Source organism: Alosa pseudoharengus, unplaced genomic scaffold (genome assembly GCF_046254945.1).
Source record: "Alosa pseudoharengus isolate Yale_2024_CS ecotype anadromous, Long Island Sound unplaced genomic scaffold, YU_APseudo_1.1 YU_APseudo_1.1_scf_15, whole genome shotgun sequence".
Classification (NCBI taxonomy): domain Eukaryota; kingdom Metazoa; phylum Chordata; class Actinopteri; order Clupeiformes; family Clupeidae; genus Alosa; species Alosa pseudoharengus.
Genome location: NW_027468620.1, coordinates 21,712,695 through 21,729,594, shown reverse-complemented (window position 1 = coordinate 21,729,594; position 16,900 = coordinate 21,712,695). Strand labels below are relative to the sequence as shown.

General features: G+C 41.4%; 2 protein-coding genes across 2 annotated transcripts; one reads left to right on the top strand and one right to left on the bottom strand.

Moving 5' to 3' along the window:
- The first annotated feature begins 319 nt into the window (after positions 1–319).
- glud1a (glutamate dehydrogenase 1a) lies at positions 320–13,266 on the top strand. Its single transcript, XM_076285894.1, has 13 exons — positions 320–832; positions 3,096–3,176; positions 3,294–3,349; positions 4,298–4,361; positions 4,890–4,984; positions 6,185–6,364; positions 7,395–7,532; positions 7,717–7,854; positions 8,090–8,170; positions 9,173–9,296; positions 10,592–10,683; positions 11,307–11,369; positions 12,030–13,266. The coding sequence occupies exons 1-13, from the start codon at positions 439–441 to the stop codon at positions 12,147–12,149; spliced, it is 1,626 nt and encodes a 541-aa protein (XP_076142009.1). The 5' UTR covers positions 320–438; the 3' UTR covers positions 12,150–13,266.
- A 98-nt stretch (positions 13,267–13,364) lies between these two features.
- LOC143124401 (uncharacterized) lies at positions 13,365–15,556 on the bottom strand. Its single transcript, XM_076285895.1, has 3 exons — positions 15,398–15,556; positions 14,271–14,447; positions 13,365–13,946 (listed from the first exon to the last, which is right to left on the bottom strand). Exons 1-3 carry the CDS (start codon positions 15,468–15,470, stop codon positions 13,840–13,842), a joined length of 357 nt encoding a protein of 118 aa, XP_076142010.1. The 5' UTR covers positions 15,471–15,556; the 3' UTR covers positions 13,365–13,839.
- Between the last annotated feature and the right edge of the window lie 1,344 nt (positions 15,557–16,900).

The following is a 16,900-nucleotide window of genomic DNA, read 5'->3' as shown; positions in this document are numbered from 1 at the left end:
TTACAAAAAAAGAGAGAGATTTGCATTCTCAAAAAAGTTGGAAGGAGTTGGAAATGTAAGCGACGAGTCGTAATAATACTGTAGCATACCGTATCTGAAGTAAGATACGTTCTCTTCTACGTTTCTTGTGAAAGAAAGCTGTCAAAAGTCGTCTGCTTTGGAATTCTAGCATTAAGTTTAAATTGATAATCGGTTCCAGGAATGACCGGTGGAACGCATATTGTTTCATCGTTATGTGTACACGCCTGAGGTCCTCCCACGCCAACTGCCTTTTTAAGCAAGATACTCCCTACTCGGTCGTTGTCAGTTCATTACTGAACGGGACAGAGAGAGGAGGCGCTGTCTCGTTTTTTTTATGTCTTTCCTTTACCCAGTTCGTAGCTTTCCCTGTAGTTATCTGTAGTTCAGTTTACTTGATTAACTCCTACCTTAGTAAAGATGTACAGGTATCTTGGAGAGTTACTCTCACGGGGAGCAAGTGGTGCTCTGGCCTCGGGATGTGTCGACTCTGCCCTGCCTGCTTCCGCGTCTTTAATGCGGGTTCGTCGCTACAGCGAGGCCGTGGGAGATGATGACCCCAACTTCTTTACAATGGTGGAAGGATTTTTTGACAGAGGCGCCTCAATTGTGGAGGATAAGCTTATGGAAGATCTCAGGAATAGAGAAACACCCGAGCAGAAGAGGAATCGAGTCCGAGGGATTCTCAAAATCATCAAGCCCTGTAACCACGTACTAGCAGTGTCATTCCCCATCAAGCGAGACAACGGGGAATGGGAACTGATAGAGGGCTACCGGGCCCAACACAGCCAACACCGGACCCCCTGTAAAGGAGGTAGGACAGGATAAGCTAACGCTAAATATGTTCCCCATGGCGTCCCGTCGACTTAGCATGACAGTTCAAGGCGTGCATTAAAGGGCATTGGTCTGCCATGACGGCCAAGCTAGCAGCTAAAAATCTCTGAAGTTGTAGTAGAAACTATTTGTTTTTTTTGCAGATTTGTTTTCAAAGTTGTTAAAATACGTTTCAATTAACATGTTATTAGAAGAAACGCTTGGATATGTTGTCTTGTTACGTTAGCATAGCAAATGGCAGTGCGGTCCTCCCAATTTCATTCGCAATGTTTTAGGTTACCTTAACGTTAATGTTACAACTTTTGGATGGGGTGTCATTAGTACAATGCAAAACAAATATCAAGCGTTATTGAAAATATAGTTTCCCAGTCACCACAAGTAGGCTAATGAAGTTCGAATGTCCGTCTATGCTAACAGGTAACGTTAACAGTGAAGTTCTTAACGTAACAAACTTAAGCGATAGCTTCTAGGTGACCATACGTCAGCCAGCTAACAAAAAGTAGATGGCTAAAATTAACCAGTTTATAACCTATCCTCGTTTTGCTAAATACCTCTGCATATGCTAATCCTCTATTCATAGGAAACGGTTTCTTCCATAGTCCCCATTGAAAATAATCTGCAGGGCTATCTCCGACGTTAGCTTTACGTTCAACTTGTGGTTGAAAGTGACTCATGTAAAGTTAAGGTTGGCACAGAGCGGTAACGTTACAGAAGCTGAGGCACTAACGTTACCATATCTTATTATTATTATTATTAATGTTTTTTTTATTTTATTATTATTATTATTTAAATTAAGGCTAGTCACATGAGGGTAGCTATTGTTCCTCTTGTTTGTCAGTTGACATTGTTGAATGTGCTGCAATCTACTCATCCTCCATACAAAGCAGAATGTGCGCCTCTCAAGGTAGAGTTTGTAGTCAACCTCTTCCTACTTTTGACGTGTTTGAAGTGCCCACTAAAGAGCCAGGGCTTTCAATCACTCCCTCTGTTCTGCTTCCACCCAAGACAGGAATGCTGACTTAAGTTTGTTTTTGAGGGCTGTCCTGTCCATGGACTTTTCATTTAGGATTATACAGAAAATGGGGTTTGGTGCAATTTGCCAAATATGTTTATCTGTTTAGCATATGTACCATCCCTAATGTTATGCATAAATAGTTCAACTATGGAATTTCCTGTCTCCTGCTGCTGCTGAGGTGGGAAGATCAATGTACACATAAACTGTGTGTCTTCATTTCATTTCTTTGTCAGTAGATTAGAAGTGTTTACTTCAATGTAAACCTGTGCTTTGCACCCATTAACATAACTGCTGCCTCAGCTGTAGGCGGAACTCAGAAACTTGAGCCCTAGTCTTAAGTTTGTAATTGGAGATGAATACAAAAACGTCTGATGGAATTTTTGTGAACTGATATGTGGTCAATGTGATTGCATATTTGTTATGCGTGTGTGTACAGTAGGTACTCAACTAACTGAGCTATGACCAACAATGCAGATTAACTTTAATGTTGTGGTACTCCGAACTCCTTTGTTAAATTAGTTAGGCTATTATTAACGTAGACTGTCTGTAACCATAGGTGGTATTGATATAGTGATATACTGTAAGTTCTAGGGGTCTGGAGGAGAGTTGTGTGGTTAGATGGCCACACCCAGTCATTTTCCTTTTTTTTTTTATTTTCTTTTCCTTTTTTCAACTTCAGTGTGGAGTGAATGACTCATTAGGTGGTTTGTGCCTGCCTTCCAGTAGTCTGCACTGAGCATGTGGAACCGACTCCATTTTATGCCGATGTTGTTTTTCCTCACAAATGAGTCAGGCAGCTATCAGCCTAGTGCGTTAGCATGTATTAGTGGTGGTCTTTTCTGCAGAATGAAAACTTCTCCAAATAGACTGCCCCTGCACTGCACCGGCATGAGTCATAACCATCCTCTTCTGTGTGACTCAGTATATGAGGAAAGAAAATATTTGGATTCCTACCAAGCTTTCAGTTAGAATAGGAGTAGAAGTCAGGGTTTAATTCGGGTTATCTGGTTCTGGTGTATGTGCTTTTTTTCCGTTGTGTCCCGTCAAATTATTCAGTTGCATCTTCCTGAATTGTAGTATATTGATGCACGTGTGTCTAGCCTGTTGTTACTTTGGTGTGTATGTTTGACTAATTTGATCTGTAGTAGTTGACACTGTACACACAGGTGTCTCTTCTTTCAGAGTGGTGGCTCAGTGACGTAACACATGTACTGTTTGTGTGTTTTAGGTATCCGGTACAGCACACACGTGTCTTTTGATGAGGTGAAGGCCTTGGCCTCACTAATGACATATAAATGTGCAGTTGTTGGTAAGTATTTGTTCTTCCATCCTGTCTCAGTGCTTCTTTATGGGAGGGGGGGTTTGTTGTTGTTGTTTTTTTTAAATAATTTACAGGGAGTAACTAACTATGTGGTTCCCCTCACAGATGTGCCTTTTGGAGGAGCTAAAGCTGGTCTGAAGATCAACCCAAGGAATTACTCTGTAAGTGGTGCTCTGTCATTGTTTGTGGTTGATGTTTCAACAGACAGGTGCTATTGGTTTGGGTTATGCCAACCTCTCCGTCTGACTTCTAATATGTTCTTTACTTTCTTAATGCGAGCTCAAATCACACTGTCATCTAACCCAGTCCTCAAGCAGCATTTGGAGTATGTTCTTTTTTTCTTTTAATCTGATCAGTAGCACAATCTGTCATTCAGGCTACATTTTTTGTCTAACTGACAAACAATTACTTATTTGACTACGCAAAGCAATTTGTGACTTTTCTTCTGTGAGGCTTTCGAGATTTCTTCTCATTGAACATTTTATAGACTTGAAAGGGCCACAGGGGCATTTCCCAGCCCCCATGACCGTGTCATAGAGTCAGAGAAGCTGTGTGTCAGTGTGCTGTGCCCTCCACTTCCTGTTAACCGCACTCAGCCGTGTGTTATTGCCAACCTGGCTCCATTAGACCTTGGCAGCATGTGTCAGGAAGAGAACTGCTGAGCAATCAGCCTCTGCAAACTGCTAGCAGATATTTAGAGAGGCAGCCCCCAACTCACATGGGCATGCACACATACAGTCACACTCACTTTTCTTTACTCTTTACATTACATTGACACTGTTCTCACTGTCTCATCAGCCACTTAACTCAATTGTGTCCATTTTCCCCTTTAATTTACACCTAGCTAAGTACACACACCTCTCTACTTTGCCTGCCTGACCTGATGTTTGAAAGCCATTCACTTGCTGTTTTATGCCTGCTTTGCTAATGTGTGTGTGTGTGTGTGTGTGTGTGTGTGTGTGTGTGTGTGTGTGTGTGTGTGTGTGTGTGTGTGTGTGTGTGTGTGTGTGTGTGTGTGTGTGTGTGTGTGTGTGTGTGTGTGTGTGTGTGTGTGTGTGTGTGTGTGTGTGTGTGTGTGTGTGTGTGTGTGTGTGTGGATGCACGCGCAGGACAATGAGTTGGAGAAAATCACCAGGAGGTTCACCATTGAACTGGCCAAAAAAGGATTCATTGGTTAGTACTCTGGGTCTCCGTGCTATGATTGGTTAGTCTTTGTTCTGAACTAAGGTTGCAGTGGAATACCGGTATTGTCATATAGACTACGCTGATATGAGGGTTCATGATTATCAAACTGTGTACTTTGCTTTGCTTACCGGTAAACTTTTACTGAATGGATGTAAAATGGTTACCAAAGGAGGAAACATCAAATGCGTTTGTCCATCTTTGGAAACACCATTCTAAACCATCCCCCAACCACAATAAAATGCATTAGTGAAATAACTTTCCATATCTTAGCTCCAAGTTAAATTTGTTTTAAATGTGCTTCCCTCTGACGCACAAACACACACACATTATAGACAAATGCAAGATACTCTGAAACTGTGATATTTTCAAAGATTGCAAAGATTATCCTTCCGCGAAACAGTCATACCATTGCAACCTTGTTCTGATCACTGCTCTACTCCGCACAGGATCCCTGTGATCGTGGCCCAGGGAGAGTGATTGTATTTCATGTCTCTCATTCCCTCTTCTCTCGCTCAGGCCCTGGCATTGATGTCCCTGCTCCTGACATGAGCACTGGCGAAAGGGAGATGTCATGGATCGCCGACACCTTCGCCAACACCATGGGCTACAACGTAAGAGTCTTTTCTAAACAAATGCTTTCCAACTGGTTGTGGCTTTCTGACTATATATATTATCATCAGTAACAGGCTTAGAATGTCTTTGCATAGCAGATAAGAAAAGAGGCTTTGGCCTTGCTCTGTGTTGTTTCGCTGATAGCCAGTTCCTTATTGTCTGCACAGTCATCTAATTTGTTTGCCATTAGGGGGAAACATAAATAGTTGGTATAGTAGTATTTCTGCTATGTAATATGCATGTGAAATATTGCTTGCTAAAATGGTAGCAGTAGGAGTAGGAGTAGGTAATGGTTGGAGTAGAATCTCAGTGATACTTCCTCCTTTCCTTTTTATGGTCATAAGCAGATCTACAGATGACCCTTAAGCCATGTTACCATGGTTGCACAGTTGGAGCTTTGAGATATGTCAGGATGTTTTTTTTTGCCATCCATACATGTTAAGTATATGCAACAACAAAAGTATGTGAGTGTTATTACTGTGGTGGTAACCTTAAGCCCACATAACCACAATAGTAAACATTCAATAAATTGTTTTCACTGTGAATGGCAATAAGGCTATAGAGAGGATGAGGAAGTAAGTAGTCTTTTTTTCTATCTTAGTATTGACAAAAAGCAGCAAACCGCAGCAAAAGGAATAGTCAAGTGGTAGGTACTAGATTCAGCATAGCCAGTTGCAGTTCATTTGCAGGTCATCAACATACAGTATATATATACTGTATCTGACAAGATTTCCTTTCAAGGTTAGCAAAGCACCTCTTATGGCCCTTTCTTCAGCTTTTGGTGAAATGAAAATGTCAGGGTCTCACTGTTAGATTGTGGTTTAATTTCAAGACAGTGAGAAAAGATATCTGGATTGTCTAGACCTTAACCTTTATTACATGATGCCACTAGCCATAACCAGAATATGTTGTTTTTAATTATTCTTTTTATTGAAATGTTTATTTTCCTGTGTTCTCTTTTGTTGAAATACTGTAATCTTACCACATGACTAAACTCGGACTAAACTCCAACATGACAGTTTTAATTATTTTTTACAATGTGGGCATGTTTTGGCAAGGTCAGTCACTATTGTTTGCTCAGAGTAGGCAGGGTGCATTCGTACACAATAGTCCACTTGTCCTTTTTATTTGTTTCCTCAATGTTCCTGAAATACCAGCTCTTAACACCAGGTCTGTTTTCCTGTTCCCACTCTTGACAGGATATCAACGCCTATGCATGCGTGACAGGCAAGCCCATCAGCCAGGGTGGCATCCACGGCAGAGTGTCGGCCACCGGTCGCGGAGTCTTCCACGGCATCGAGAACTTTGTCAATGAGTCAGCCTACATGAGTCAGTTGGGTCTCACCCCTGGCTTTGGGGACAAGACCTTTGTCATTCAGGTATGTGCCAGAAACCACAAGCACAAACATATTCACATAAGCACTCACTTTTCTAGCTGTTAAAGGGATATTCCACCATTTGGGGAATTACAGTCATTTTCCACCTCCCCTTGAGTTAAACAATTGATTTTTACCTTTCTTCAGTTCATCCAGCCGTTCTCTGAGTCTGGCGATACCACTTTTAGCTCCAGCCTAGCATAGGTCATTGAATCGGATTAGACCATTAGCATCTCGCCTGCTAGCATCACGTTTAAAAGTGACTAAGATTTCCGGTAATTTTGACTAAACAGCAATTTTCCTATTTAAAACAATGAAATCGCCTACACCGATAGCTGATATAACTTGCACCAGCGATGACCGCTTCTGAGATCTATTTTGAAATTCATGATTGACACAGAGTTCTCCTTTGTGAGAAACTATGTGTGTGGAAATGTTCAAGGACCACTCAATTTGTGTTGTCTGCGTTGATACCTGTTTTTAATACAGGTCATCAAAACCATGATATCAGCAAGGGCACACTGGCCATAATTCCTTTCAGGGAGCACATCCTATGGTTCTACCTTCAGCTTGTTAGTGAAATAAAAACAGGCCTCAGGGAGATGTTTGAATTGTCTGGACATAAATATTGTTTGTTTACTAGTCAGAATATTTTGCATTTGAATAGATTCATTATTTAAATGTAAAAATAATTTGATTTGTCTTTTCTGGTGTTATCTTTTGTTGAAATAATAATCATATGCGTCATGTTACCACATGAGTTCCACAGAGTCCACAAGAGAGCAGCACTGAGTCATTTATGTGCAGTGATCGACCCAATGGCCAAGCCAAACCAGGCAGTGTGAAAACGATCCCCCGTTAAACCCCTAAAGTGATATAGTCAGCTCAGTGAAAGACCTGCAAAGTATTTATATTGATCAAATCCCAGTCATAACCAAATAATGGCCATTAATCTCTCATTAGGGAGTTATTTTTGAAGAGTAGGGTGATCCATTATCTTCTGCTCATGTGAGTGGGCTCTCCTCTTTGACAGGGATTTGGTAACGTGGGTCTGCACACTATGCGCTACCTCCACCGCTTCGGGGCCAAGTGTGTTGGCGTGGGAGAGATCGATGGAAACATTTGGAACTCCGATGGCATTGACCCCAAAGAGCTGGAGGACTATAAACTGGTGAGTCAGAGTTTCCAGTGTTTTTTCCTTTTTTTTTTTTTTTTAAATTAATTATTATAATATTAATAATTTATACCAATTCAGACTGCTGCTTTTGAACATAATGTGTTGTGTGTGTGTGTATATAAATTTATGTATGAACATATACAGCCCTTCTTCTTTAACTCTCGGTCATTTCTTACAGCAACATGGCACTATTGTGGGCTTCCCCAAGGCCCAGCCTTATGAAGGAAGCATCCTGGAGGCAGACTGTAACATCCTCATCCCGGCCGCTGGGGAGAAGCAGCTCACCAGGAAGAATGCACACAAGGTCAAGGCCAAGGTGAGGACTGATCAAAGATAATGCAACCTGTGCAAGAGACTTTGTGACTGGTTTTGTGTATTTAATCGGGATCACTTTTAAGCAAGTGGCAGTGTGTCAGTAGTTCATCATATTTTCATGCCTCATCCAAGTAATGCCATTACATGAGAATAAAATGAAATGAAAATAAAATAGACTTTAAGTACTGTATGCATAAAGTAGTCACAGTTTTAGTCACTCTTTTGCATACTGGCAGATCATTGCCGAGGGTGCTAACGGCCCTACAACTCCAGACGCCGATAAGATCTTCCTGGAGCGGAACATCATGGTGATTCCGGTAAGATGCGACCTGCAGCACAATATTAAACATGGAGTTCCCACTCACCCATCTCTGACACCTAGTTATTCTGGCCGTTAATTTGAAAGAGACTTCTTAAGCCTAGCAGACAACATGCACTACACGTTTCCATCAGGTGGGATGGCTGTGCTTACACTGTACGTACAAACTGCTCACACAACAAAAAATTCAGACATTCCAGATATACAACCTGAATTGGTCCAGAGCTGGAACTTTGATTGTTGTGTCCTCTAATCGCGTGTCATGAGCCTGCTAAAATGGCTTGACCAATCTGTTGGGAATTCGGCCTGATTCTATCATTTTTCAGGTCTGGGTTGATCAGGGCTAAAATCGGGCCAAATTATAGCCAGTTAATAGCCTAGAAATCTAGACGCACCCTAGCGGCAGCAAATTAATTTGCTCAGCCTGTACGTCTAGTATCAAACCATAGGGATTTCTATTGGCTGCAGCCGTGGATCTCATCCAATCACAGCGCTCTATTTTGTTAGAGAGTCTTAAGGCAGGCTTAACAGGATAACGACAGTCCTGCGACGGTGAACAACAAGGAAGGTGGCTATGACGAACGAAGAGCGGTTGTTTGAATCGGCGTTGGCGTCAACTTTGGAGAAGTTGGACTTGTGCTTTTCTTTGAAAGTTGAGCAACACAATGCACTTAAGTCATTCCTTTCGAAGAAGGATGTATTTGCCGTTTTGCCGACCGGATACGGATATGGTCGTAGCGCTGGCCTATTGCATGCCTAGGCAGTTTGAAAGACAATTCTCTGCCCGCCCCTTGGATTAAGCGAGGTGAATGGTTCGATGCCAGACTATACATTTCAATGATATAGGATGGCCTGCCAGGCTAGCCAGTTTATCATGCTGCACTTTAAAGAAGTCTTTGTACCCTTGGTTCCTGTTTTCAGTTTTATGTAAATGTTTGCAGGTTGTGTGTGTGTGTTGACAGTTTAAAATGGTGAAATTCATTTCAATGGGTTAAAATAGGATTTGTACCTGAACGCTGGTGGTGTGACCGTTTCCTACTTTGAGTGGCTGAAGAACCTGAACCATGTCAGCTACGGCCGACTGACCTTCAAGTACGAGAGAGACTCCAACTACCACCTGCTGAGTAAGTCACCGGCCCCGTCAGCCTCTCCCCCTCTTCTCTTGCTGATGTACCTGCAAATTAGCTTGCTCAACAGGTGTGTCCACATAGGCAGACAGTAGGCCACATGCAAATGGCAGTTAAAATATGCCTAGGGGGCAAAGGCAGACACGGATACAGAGCAGCAACCAATTGCACGACAGTGTTCTATAAAAATTCTAATGTTTTAAGCACATTTTCTATAGTTAGACACATGCAAATGCAAAAGTATAATATATACCTGTTCAGGTACATATATATGTGCACTGCAAACACAAATGCACAGTTACCCATGGCATGCAATGGAAATTGGATTACCTATCATACAGTATAATTTCCATGCCGTATTAATTGCTGTTTTGACCTCACAGTGTGAGTGTTCCAGATGTGTTCATATGTGACCTTGTCTTGTCAGAGTGTGCCAGACTAGTTTGTTTGCGTGAGAGGACTGTTTGCACTGTGTGTGTATTTCACTGGATTACACAAAAGCGAGAGGCTAGGGTGACAGAACTGTCTGTTCCGACCCCACATATGATACAGTAATGCTCTCTCTTTTTCTCTCTCTCCAATAACATCACAACAAAAACTATCAAGGAAAGAACAATATTTGACATGGAATAGGTATTAGAATGATACAATTAAATAGATTGAAATATGAACATGCATGCAAATGAACGAACACACACACACACATGAATAATCATAATAAACGGGGGGGGGGGGAGTATTACTATAAATAAAAAGAAATCAAGTAGTCTTTAATTTCCTTAATTTATGGCATGCTGTCACTTCTTGTCCTGCTTAAGGTAAAAGCTCAGTTTTTTTTTTCTCCTAGTATATATTTAATTTGAATGTGTCTCTCTCTCTCTCTCTCTCTCTCTCTCTCTCTCTCTCTCTCTCTCTCTCTCTCTCTCTCTCTCCCTTGAGCTGCTCCCCTGTTGAGAGCCTCCATAAGCAACATTGTTTTTATCGCCGGGTCATGTGACTTAGTTTTTCCAGGAAGCAGAGGGAGAGAGCGAGACGTGTTTCTGTGGATACAGTGTGCCTGCACCCCACACTGCATTAGTCAGCCTCCCAGCACCAGTCAATGCACTGGAGGCTGTTTGCCATTATTAATGCCCTCCCTATGAAAGACCGCCATCATTCTGTCAAATCCGCATCCAATCCACACTCAGCAGTCTGTCTTGGCCTTGGCTTCAGCCTGGACATGCTCAAAGGCTAGCAGTGCTTTCTAATAACTCATTGATTAATGGAGTGCCTTTCTGTCCCACTTTACCCAGTGTCTGTTCAGGAGAGTCTGGAGAGGAAGTTTGGGAAGCACGGCGGTGCCATACCTGTTGTCCCCACCTCTGAGTTCCAGGCTAGGATCGCTGTAAGTACTCAAGATTTATCAGCAGATAATTGTATTTGCTGCCTAGTGTCAGCTTTGAGTGATTGCTCAGGAACTCTGGACTGGTCCCAAACTACAATGAGAGATCTATCGCTACCAAAATTCCACCGAGCTGCTGATCTGCAATTAAACCAATAAACTTTGTGTTGCACTTTGTGCATGAAAAATGTGCTACATAAATAAAAAAAAAAACCTACTTTCTCACTTGCTATGTAGAAAAGAAAGTCAAGAACAAAACAAAACAATAAACCGTTTTCTGAAATTACACATTCCAGCATGTTATACCTGTGTCCATGGTTGACTCCGTCTTACCTGTCAGTTGTCCTGAAGCATGACCTATGAAGACTAATTAACACAGGATTTTAATTAAATCTTTCTGGTTTGGTGAGCTGTAATTTGACTGAGACAGGGGTGTTCAGGGGTTTGTGACATTTCTAGGAAGACCATGAAAAGTCATTATATCAAAACGAGAAAGAAACTCATCAGGGACACCTGAAACTATTTTTTTGTCTGCAAATGTTCTGCGTTCATGTCAAATCTCCACAGTGTCTCTATGACAGGAATGGACAAGCGTCTCTTATGGCCGTGTCGTCTTTGTGTTTCAGGGAGCTTCTGAGAAGGACATTGTGCACTCTGGCCTGGCGTACACCATGGAGAGGTCGGCCAGGGTAAGTAACCAGTTCCGCTGGTTTAACATGCTTTGGATTTGCTGTATGCCTGTGGGATAGTGAAACTTCAGTAAGACTGTCCAGCAATGCTCCTTGAGTCCTATTTATGTGATAATAATTGCTCAAGGTACATGATGACTAAGCTTATTGGGAATCGATGTGTTGCATCCAGGCTCAGCATACTGTAAACAGAGGCAGCCTTTGCAAGCTTTACTCCAGTTCTAGCCTCAATCTGTATTGCGGAGGTATCTCCGCTTCGTTCCCAATGAACAATGACTCATAACACGCACACCTGCACACACGCACACACTCCCTCAGTCTTGTGCATGAGAATTGGGCGTTAGTGTAACCAGAGTGAAACCGAGCCCAGCGTGTCTATTGTGTGCTGGTGGCTGCATTAGGAGGCCCTGCTCCTAATGCAAGCCTCACACTGCACCCAGTCCATAAATATGAATGAATATGAGCATTATTAGCTATGCTCGCTTAATATAAACAGTGAAGAGTACAAGTTTAAGAACGTTTAGGATTGTTTTGTGTCCAAAACAATGGGAGAAGTGATGTTATTAAACACTATTTGCATTTCTTTTTTAAAGGGTCTGTAGAATATCATAGAATTAGCTGAATTCTTTGTAATCCCTCCTCCCTCAAATTTTTTCTCAGCAAATCATGCGCATTGGCAACAAGTACAATTTGGGTCTGGACCTGCGGACTGCAGCCTACGTCAACGCCATCGAGAAGGTCTTCAAGGTGTACAATGAGGCTGGAGTAACCTTCACATAAAAGGTCTGCTCAACAGTGATGTGTGTCTATGCGTCTGTCTGTTCTCCCACACGTTCGGACTCCAGCGTTCACACACACTACACCCCCCTCCCCCTTCCCACCAGTCTCACACCCCTCATCCATATCCTTAATGCACCCGCTCCACAACATATCCAAAGTTTACATTTTACTATAAGCTGTTACATGGCATTTACACAATACATAACCAACCAACCAAACATCATACTTTGTATTCCCTGTGTTTGTTTAGACTTCAGATCCATGTTTTTTCTATGCAATTCTCATTTTTTAGGGAAGTCCTCATGAGTCTTCGAGATGAGTCTTCCATCATTATCATTGCTTAGCCAAAGTACCCGAAAACAAATAAAATCTCAGAGGATTCTAAATTTACAAACAAAGTGGGAGCATGATCATAATTCACCTTCTTAGTACAATTCAGATGGATTCATGTTCCACGCAAAGAAAATATTCTTATAGGTCACATGAAATAGTTTTTATGTCTTCTTGTTCCATGTTACATATCTGTGCAAAGCACTTTTTAATATAGGCTCCCACTAGCTTTTCTAGATAACTCACCAGCCTTAACGGTCAACTTTAGGACCCAACGCTAAAGTAACAAAAAACCAAAGTACAGTGCTACACACCTTAGCATCTCTTTCTCCTCTTTCTCTCAGGCTTTTTTCTTACTTAAAAAAAGAAAAAGAAAATAAAACAAAATGGTGCTCTCTCATCTACTTTGAGAGGCACTTTTGGAAGCAGCCTTATATGACTTAAACTGCATGTTACACTTATTACCTGAAGACCGGCTGTCTGTAGACAGTGCTTGGCCTTCAAACAGACTGGGAGATGGTTCTCCCTCTTAGCTTTAAAGCTTTTTATTTTGCACCATTGGATGAGCTGTGTATGGTTTATATTCGAAAAAAGAATCCCTGGATGTGTAAAAGGAAGGGAGCATTATATATAATCTTTATATGGGAACAAAAATGTATTTTCCTTTTAGAAACTCAGCCTTACTGTATGACATTGTTCTGTTGGATTATCGGTTAAAAACTATCATTTGTATTTGCCTTTTGTTCATTTGAGTGAATTAAATGTCAACAACTACAAGATAAAACCACCATTGTTTTTTTGTCATTTATATGTGTCACAAGGAAGTTATGAGCTTACCTAGGATTGCTTAGTCCTTATACACAACAATGAAAGAGCCCAGACATATTACCAGTGTAAATATTATGTTTTATTATGAAATACTCAGATTTTCTTGTGTATTTGAGTAAAACTCTGATACTTGAAGATCATTTCTAAGGAGTGTAAAAATACAAGAATCCATTACATTAGACTATCACTTCACATCACTGCTAGCTCAATAATACTTTAGACCAGGATAACATGTTGGCCACCAGCCATCATATTGACTTGCCTTCATGGGCATAGCTTACCACTAATGCCAGATGGTCGACAACTACTAACAAGCAAATTATTAAGCTGAAATACCAGCAATATGTTAAAATATGATATAATAAAAATGTTGATTGGATGGAGAAAGAGATGGCTTCGAGCTGGTCGTCATCCTTTTCTCAGAGTCCATGGTTTTAGTTGGTCCACAAACAAAAACAACAACAACAGCGTGGAGAAATGCACAGCATGAGTCAAAGTGGTGTTGTGCCTCCACCCGGGACGAATAGGGACTTCACCCAAACAGGTTCTTTCCAAATGACATCAGGTCATCCTTGGCTTTGTCCTTGGCTGCATCGGCGGCAAACTCGGCAGCTAAATCGCCGAGCTGATCTGTCAGGTCTGAAGTGAAACAAGTTTATTTTAAAAAGTAAAGGGAAACGGCTACAAAGAGTTTGCAACATATGTCTTTTTTCAGCACACCACTCATGACTTTTCTAAAACATGTCCAGTAGTTAAATTGATCTAGAGTAGATGAACTGAGAAAACACTACTCAGTTGTGGAACATCCCTGCAGTCTCCTGTCACCAAACATTTTTACTGGTCAATTTGAGGAACTGTATGTTCATAAAGATTTCCCTTTCCGTTAATGCCTTAGGCAGAAAAAGCACATATCATTAGTCATTAGAATAAAAATTAATTTGAGATAACGGGGTTTTCCTCTACCTCCTGAGCTGGATGCTCCCCCGCTGGGTTTGTCGTCTTTCTTCGATCCTCCACCGCCTTTCTTTTTCTCTCCCTCCGACTGGGATGAGGGGAAGAGGTTTCCCATGCCCCCTGTCTTGTCCTTCTTTTTTCCGTCCCCGGAGATTATCTCCTTCGCCTTCTCCTTGGCCATTTTAGCTGAAGGCATTTAGAAAAGTCAGCATTACTTTGAAAAGTCTTCAGTGACACATCAATAGAGTGCTGATTCACTTCAAGGGTCTTAAAAAGAAACCATTTGGATGTCTGGCATCAGTGGAACTGTTTAACTTTATCTAGATGTCCTATACTCTTCAAAAAAAGCAGCATTCCAGTCCTGACGGTCTCTCATGCTTTCATACGTGGTCAACAAGAGTGAAAACCATCTTTTGACATTTTGGCAAACTCGACTGAGCAACTGAGGGTTGAAATTCCTCAAAAACAACTGCACACACCGCACCATAATCTTTATCAGTTACCTCAATCATAGAAGAAAAGTAACATATTTGACAAAAAAAAGTATGAATCATTCAATGATCTTAAAATAGAATTGTTTGTTTACTTTGTTTTTATCTCTACAGTGAGGATATCCTGCCACTGTAGTAAATAACAGAGACCATGAGTAATTATATGGAACCGTGGAACCTACGTGATTATGGAACTGCTAAGCATATCCTCAGTATGCACATTTGATAGGTGAACCTCAAAATAAGGTAATGCGGCCACAGTGCTTGAGAAATGTAGTCCAGCCGGTTTCCTCTCATAGAAATACCAACAATGCCCCAGAGTGTTGACATTAACAATCTCAAACTCTGGCTATAAAACCAAACATGGATGCAAGTTTTATTTAACTCACACACTTACTTTTTAACATCCAAGGGAATACACTTGGAAAAATAAGCAGCGAGAAAGTTGTTTTGCCCTGTAAATATTTTTAATCTGAACGGAGGTCATGTGAGTTGAAGCCTCGCCATATTTGTGGATAAAATCAGAGCCTCTTTGAAGTACATGGAAACTTTTGGAGTCGAGCTCACAGTACAAAAAGAAGCCAAGCTCCTCTGAACTGGCAGCTCTCTCGCTTCCTCCCCCTTTCAAATGTTCCCGTTTCTCACCTGCAGTGTCCACAGCCTGGTCCACCACGGAGTCCGCCTTGCCTTTACCCAACACACCCGAAAGGAAAGACATCTTTGCAAGTCCTGAGTCCTGTCGCAGTAGTTTAAGTGTTTTGGTGAGAGTTGTGTGTGTGTGTGTGTGTGAAGGAAGGGTGGAGGTGGGTCTTATTGAAACTGGCACATACACTCCCCAAACAGCTCCCACCCCTGGGATGCTGGCTGATTGGCTGCTTCAGCAGGGTGGAGTGGAAAGATGACATCAAAAGCCAAAAAGGAAAAGCCCATTTCGTGACAGCAGGCCTTACTGGTTTCCCTGGTAACTGGTTTCCCTTGTTTTGAACTGAATGATGTGCAGAGTGGTTTACTTAAAGAGATAGAAAATAAAATGGTAAAAAATATTTTTTTTGATTATGAACAAGCAGTCGTGTGTTTTTTGAGAACTTGCGTGCATAGATACTTCCGTCTAAAGCAAATTACAGATGAGTTTACTGCACTTAAAGAACCTTAGCCACAGCGTAAGTTTTACAAGATGTGGTGCAATGTCAGTTTCAAGGAAAACACAAGCATACATACATGTTGCAGTCTAAAGGATTATCAAGATGTTTGTATGATGAACCATTGTTTCACTGCTACGGCGTGGCCTTATGTGTACAGTATGTGCATTTCTGAGTGTTTTTTTTTTTGAAATTTTTCAAAAAGTAAACTGGAAAAGCAGCTGACAAGCTCTGTACCTCCCAGCGTAAGAATGTTGACAAGCGCTAACTTATGACTTCAAGCCATAAAGCATGAAAAGCATGAAAAACACAGCCGTCAGAGTCTAGCATTTGTTTTTACCCATCAATATGTCCTCCATACGAAAATATATGATTAAGTCTGAGCATGAGGAGTTATGACTTTCATCAGAAACCTTTCTGTATGTGTATGTGCCAGATTTTCACATAGTGCTTTCACAGAGTTTACTGAGGCTCAGCCCTATTGTATTGGTGAATGCGCAAAAAAATATTTGATGTGAGAGAACAGGTGTGGTACAAGCGTCCACTCTTCTCAGGCTGGGTGTGTCTCCTCCCTGTTTTTACTGTCCGATCAGCTGATGTACTGGATAATGGGCGTCAAACAATTTGTGGAAGAGTGGCAGTGTCCTTACACCATTTTTGATCTCAGAGAGGAATTTGCTACCTTCCACTTGTGGGTCTTTTTTCTTTCTTTCTTCTGTTGGTTTTAATGTGACAGTCTTGGGATATTTCTCTGGGGTGCAGAATAGCGTTCCAAACTGCAGCGGTGGTGGTGGCAGTGGCATTCCTGTGGGCGTAGAAGGCTCATGTGATGACTAAGAGTAAACCTATTTGTGACGGATGAGCAAACCTGACATAATTAGTCATACGAGTTGAATTTAAAGCAATTATGTGATTAATTACAATAGGTGAGTTATTATATTATTAAAATTGGCAAATATGATGATGAAAATACGTGACAATTGGCTCAGACCTTTTGTAGATTTCGAAT

What these genes read in the sequence shown, in the direction of transcription:
- glud1a (XM_076285894.1), top strand. Translation starts at nt 439, where the DNA reads ATGTACAGGTATCTTGGAGAGTTACTCTCACGGGGAGCAAGTGGTGCT. An exon ending in ATATAAATGTGCAGTTGTTG is followed by an intron (nt 3,177 to 3,293) that starts GTAAGTATTTGT and finishes TTCCCCTCACAG; the next exon opens with ATGTGCCTTTTGGAGGAGCT. An exon ending in TCAACCCAAGGAATTACTCT is followed by an intron (nt 3,350 to 4,297) that starts GTAAGTGGTGCT and finishes ATGCACGCGCAG; the next exon opens with GACAATGAGTTGGAGAAAAT.
- LOC143124401 (XM_076285895.1), bottom strand. Translation starts at nt 15,470, where the DNA reads ATGTCTTTCCTTTCGGGTGTGTTGGGTAAAGGCAAGGCGGACTCCGTG. An exon ending in CCAGGCTGTGGACACTGCAG is followed by an intron (nt 14,448 to 15,397) that starts GTGAGAAACGGG and finishes AAATGCCTTCAG; the next exon opens with CTAAAATGGCCAAGGAGAAG. An exon ending in GGGAGCATCCAGCTCAGGAG is followed by an intron (nt 13,947 to 14,270) that starts GTAGAGGAAAAC and finishes GTTTCACTTCAG; the next exon opens with ACCTGACAGATCAGCTCGGC.